Source organism: Cariama cristata, unplaced genomic scaffold, assembly GCF_000690535.1.
Source record: "Cariama cristata isolate BGI_N322 unplaced genomic scaffold, ASM69053v1 scaffold843, whole genome shotgun sequence".
Classification (NCBI taxonomy): domain Eukaryota; kingdom Metazoa; phylum Chordata; class Aves; order Cariamiformes; family Cariamidae; genus Cariama; species Cariama cristata.
Window position 1 is genome coordinate 198,001 of NW_009609932.1, and position 6,000 is coordinate 204,000.

General features: G+C 37.8%; 1 protein-coding gene across 1 annotated transcript in view; it reads right to left on the reverse strand.

Annotated features, from left to right (window-relative positions):
• The window catches only part of LOC104159699, a gene marked incomplete at its 3' end in the record, with an annotated part of 191,945 nt that extends 191,395 nt beyond the window's left edge, over positions 1-550 (reverse strand). The window contains exon 1 of the mRNA XM_009697681.1: positions 460-550. Coding sequence (XP_009695983.1) covers positions 460-550 — 91 coding nt within the window. The remainder of the gene's footprint in view (positions 1-459) is intronic.
• Between the last annotated feature and the right edge of the window lie 5,450 nt (positions 551-6,000).

Here is a 6,000-nt window from a genome sequence, read left to right on the forward strand (position 1 = left end):
ATGCTATATGAAATAAAGGGATTTTCATCCTGTTTGTATAAGTCGGTATCTGAACTCAACCTCAGCTACGGAGCCATTTCTAACACCTCTGTATTGCAGAGCGTCCTTATTCTGAAACCTGCAATATACCAAATTCAGCTGAGGGCCTAACTTACTAAAGAATTATTCAAAGTGCTATATACATTAGGACATATTCTTACAAAGTGTCAAGTTTTTCCCATGAGATACTATGCATCTGCCATATTCATTGAAATCAATTCAATTTGTGCCTGCACGTACGTGTACATACACACCTTGGCAACCACGGACGTTATTACAGCAGTGCATGTTCATCAGGTTTCAAGATAATATAGAAACTACATTCATCTGCTTCATTACGACCGTGACAGATCTAATTCAATGACTTACGGATGTGTCTGTCTAGCCCATATCAAACTCTTATTAAGAAAATACACATACCTTCCTGGATTACAAACAGCTGAGGATTCACGGTAAATATCTGAATATGAAAGCATAATGCCCACGCTTCTTCCTTAGCAGTGAAGTTCATATTTGAAACGGACGAAACAAAAACATTATTTTGACACATTTTGCTGCTGCCCTAATCTTGCCCATATCTCCTGACTCCCCTACAATAAATTCTACTGACTGCAGCAATGGCTGTTTCTGAGGGCACAGCTGATCAACTGCAGGCTTTCCTGTTATTGAACTCTGCTAACAAACTGTTCATGACTCTAGCAGATGTTTCTGCTTCCAAACCAACAGGAACTTTATGGACTGTTCTGAATTTTTTTTTTGCTCTTTCTATCCCAGGGGCAACTACTAGAGCTGTCAAGACTAGGGAAGCTGCTGTTCAGTGACTAGCTGCAAAAATGCTAGCCCAGGGAACAGCATCCACCCTGCTTGGTCACTGTATTTCTCCCTCGTGTAATACTCTTACATTTCACTGGAGATTCAAATTTAAGAATAGTTTTGGTCCTATGCTGTACATCTTTTCCTGAGGAATCACAGCCTTGCATAGGTCTTGCAATAACACACGTTTCAGTGCAGCTTCAGAGTGCAGCATTAACTCTTTCTATCAAAAAAGTGACGACATGCTGAATTCCACGAAAAAGCTCTGCCTCAGAGTTCACCAGCAGGGCAACAGTGATAAAGCCTTAGCTGAGGTCAAATCTCAGTAATTTATTTTGCTATTTAATAAAATAGCATTTATGTACCACACCTATCACAAAAGCAGGCACTTAAGGAGAGTCTGGTTTTGATAGCAGGATCCCGTAATGACGGTCCCAGCCTTACCACAGGCAAAGCAAGCTCTACTCCCACTGCCCTTCGTGGGAGCACGCAGTGTTCTGTGAGATATGACCTTCGAAGACAAGTGATCCTTGCTGGAGATTTGCCATCGCTGTACTGCTTATTACAGATATACATATGGCCATTTTTTTTCAAGTTAAAAATGGCCTTGAAATTACAGGAACAAATACGTTCTGAAAAATGTACACCCAATTCTTTCTTTATTTCTGGGTCACACACCTCTTGCATTGGTATCAAGTTCCAAGACGAGATTAATTTAAGTCTGGAGGGACATTTCCAGGAATTTGAGCTCAAAAGCGATCTTTTATCTTCCAGCTTAATTCTTTGAAAATCTGAATTTACACTGGAAATTATGGCAGCCTCTTGCACATCAGTGAAGCTATTCCTGTGCTATAACACAAGAGTTTTTTTCAATTTCCAAAGAATTTCACTATAATGTAGGATAACAAATAATAAAATTCAAATTCTTCGAAAGCTTTGCAGCAAGTAGTGTTTTTTTTTACACTCCTGTAATTTCTCCTTCATTGGGAAAAAGTCACATATGGCTCACACATAGGCAAGGAGTGAGCAAGCCCTTGTTGCACAGAGATCTTTTACTGGTAATTGCAGGTGTTTTGTACCTTCCTAAAATAATAAATGCAGTGTTTTGTGTCTGAGCTATGCCAATTTCTAACTTTTTGCTATTGTTACACCAACATCTGGAACAAGCATATATCAACTATCAGAATACAACTGAGTTTGTTTTATCTAGAAATACACAAACATGCAGAAGTTTGTACTATTACCCACAGAGTGAAAAAATACAAAGAAAATCAGTGTTTATTAGAAAATCTAAGGTGAGAATTAGAACATACAATTTCTGTTTATGTAGTATAACAGGATATGAGTTTCTAAAGTCCACTTACAAATGCAAAAAACTCCATAAGCAACCATTCAAAGTCACTTTTTAAAAACTGGAGTGCTACTTACAGCAAAAAAAATCAGAGCTTTGCTATAAATATTCAGCAAGGGGCAAAAAACATCTTTGAGCTGTTCAAAAATAATGGTTAACACCTTTAATCTCTGTCCTCCTCCAAGTGAAAAGTGATCCGCAACAACTCTAAATCTGGAATATATTCCTGGCCCTCCATCCTCATCAGTGTTACTGAAGCACCCCACATTTAACTAAGGAAAAAGAGAATCTCAGTGAAAACTGTTGTTGTCTACTTTCATGACTTGAAAACTGTCATCTCATTTTCTGCCCTCAAAATCAAAGGTGCAGGTGCTTACCCCTGATCTAAGGTAAATTTTTACAGACTCCCTTCTCTGCAGTTACAGGATTAATCTTACCACTATATTGAAGAAAGATTATTAAAGGCAAGGGTCTGAAAAAAAACACATTACAAATTTAGTCATTTGTGTGATAATTATTAGGGTCCAGGAAAACTGCAGAGAAGTGACTGTGGAGACAAAAGCTTCAACACAAGCCAAAACGAAGGCTGAAATACAGCTGAGCTGATATTCCTCTGGAACTCCAGGACCTGAGTCACACAGTTCAATGATTAAGTATGGAAAAAAACCGACTGTGCTGAAACTTTGCCATGCTATTTAGTGACAAATAAAGAAAACAAACAATTTATATTAACCTCAAAAAATTTGCATAGGCAACTTGCACATGAGTAAGACCTAGACAAATACACATGCTTGATGAATACTGGAATTAACAAGCAGTGGTTTTGTTCATAGATGGGCTAATTATACAATAAATACCTAGACCTAAGACAAATCTTTATTCATTCAAAGATTATAAATTGTAATCTTTCAGCAGCATAGAAGTGTTGGAACAAAGAAACACTACAGCTCAATTGTAGTGTGCGCACTTATGGTTTTAATTTGTGAACAATAAATCATTAGTTTTACTTAGGTTTGTGTACTTCTTGAACCAAAAGGTTTTAATTTTCTCATTTATATAAATAAGCTTTACACAATTCAATTTAATTGAGAGTTATATATGAAATTCCCAATGTGCTCTTCTCTAAGGGATGTATGTTTGTCCAAATTAAAAGCAAAGGCATTTGCAGACTATAAAGACTATTTGTTCTGTGCTGCCTGCTGTACACATGCCTGCAGACACCCGGAGTGCTTTCCTGTATGTCAACGAAATACACAAAATTTATAATTTGAAATAGGATTCTAAAATCTAGTAGAAGCAGAAACAAGGTACTCTTAACTAATTCATTAAGTCTGAAGTCTATCTTGTGTCCACGTGCAGTCTCTAGTGATGTCCATGGCAAACAGGTATGCAGAATAAAAATTACATATCCCTTGGTTTCATACAAAGCACACACTAACATCTGATTTTGATGCTTTTTCTGTGGTTCCTAAATTATATCTAAAATGATCATAGCTGGTTTAGAGACCTGAGGTAATCACATGCTTGTCAATAAGTTTCAGGAGTACTTCTCTTAAAATTAAGCTCCACAATTCAAATGATTTACTCCACAGTACTTCTGGAACTACTGGCGCATTAGTTACATCGCGTTAACTACGACAAGTAGAATGTGCCAGTTCTGGTTTAGGTCTACATGCAGCCACTTTAAATTCAACAGGTTCACCTTTTTTCCATCTTATAGATGTCATCTCACTTCCGTCAGAGGTTGGTTTCGGTATCCCACAGTCAGACTTGCCATGCAGCTCAAGTCCAACAACTGCTTAGCGAGTTTTACTGCATGCATGTTCCTAAATCGTCTCTTACAGCGCACAGCTCTGTGCCTGCTGGCTCTGCCTCTGCTCAAGTTTGACAATAAAGCGAAGACCAGATTTTCATTTTAGACAGAATGCTTATAGCCATGTTTAAAATAAACTGTTTGTAGTTTGGTGATATGCTCTATGTATTTTCATTTGTGGCTATGTGTTACTGAACAAAGTTCTGGTTTTAATGCATTTTTCAGCTTGTAAACTTCTGCAGGAGCATGCCATGCAAATTAAAATATCCTCTTTTACCCCAAACTTCTCCCCACTCATTTTTTTTCCCGTTAGGACTCTGAGATTCTTGTATGCATAAAACATCATAAAAATAAGCTAAAAAAAACCCTTTAAACCAGGAGCTTGGCCAGTCTAACACTTATTTCACACCACCAATTGACTTACAGATTTATTAATTCATTATTTGTATATTGCCCATAGTTTATTAGGTGATTTACAGACCATCCATTCTCTGTATCAGCACTTTAATCTTAAAGGAATAGGTAGGTCTGTAATCAGGATATGAATTCTTCTTAGATTTTCCCAGCTTTCATGAGTGCTTTACTTGCTCCTTATTTTACACTGCTCATAGTCAACGGCCTGGCATTTTTTTTTTCCCTAAAAGGTGCTGATGAGGTGCTCAGGCTTCACCATTACACCTGGTTGCACTGCAAGACTGGTACACGCTTTTCACCGTGCTTAACTCCAGCTTCCATTTCTAACGTTCCCATAGGAAACCAGTCAAGTACAGTGAACTTTTAAAGCCGGGCAGAGCTAGAACCTGATATTACTCACAGTACGGAGCATCTTAAGGCTGTTCAACACTTCAAATGCCCAGACTGTGAGCAGACTGTCGGTTCTGTACCAAAGGGTAACATATATGTTCTTTCCCAAGTTAAAGAATAATTGCAACTGCACGAACCTATGGCAAAATCCATCTGATGGCCATCTTTAAAGAATTATGGAAGAGGTAACTATTTCTATAATTCACTGACTTCAAAAGTATGTTTGACATTATTGTCGGGAAAATTATGTTAACCATGGATTACTGTTACAATCAAAGTATGTAGTGAGAAGTCAAGAGGCTTAGTAGTAAATTTTCAAAGCGGTGCGTAGGGATTTACCCGTTTGACTCCCATTAACGTCAATAGGAGTCGCGCGGCTAAATCCCTGTACACTGCTTTGAAAACTGACCCCTTCGTGTTGATGGACCCCTCTCTAAGAAGTTCCAGATGACCATGTAAGAATAGTAAAGAACTATTTCAGCATGTGCCCTTGTTCATTATTGTTGTTTGTACACATCTGAAAGTATTTTAATTCCTATACGCAGTGCTGTTTCCAGCATTTAGTTTATAAAATATGGATTAAGACGGGCAAGTACTCAGTCATCTGGTGAAGCCATGCACATGCCGAGGTGTATATATGCATCAAAAAACGAGCATCCAATGCACCTTGTGGAGTTAATTTTTATCCACCTCAACTATATTATTTCACAAACACCAATTACGGCTGAAGAATGTATCACGATTTACTCCACTGCTCATATGCTCTTTCATGAAATGACATCTGCCCTGCTCCTGTTTACCCCAATCAGTCCTATGTTCACTCAGAAATTAAATTTGCTTCCCTCCACCACTCAATCCTGTTTCCTGTAGGGAGCAGGAAGCGCAGGTTACAGTTTTAGGGAAACATAGTTTTCCCTTCAAAAAATACCATGAACTACAATTTCATTAGAAACATCTTTTCTGGAACGAGAAGGTGATCCAGATTAGCTGGCAATCTGTTACGCCTCCAACTGTAAGAAGCAAACCTGAAAATTCCATTTTCACTGTTTGTGACTACTGCCAGAAAGCCCGAATACATGTAACAATTCTCTAAGAGAAGTGCACGCTTGGAATCAGTTTCACTGGAAATTTTTTTACTGTAGCCATAAAATATATACATAAATATATATATATATTTATA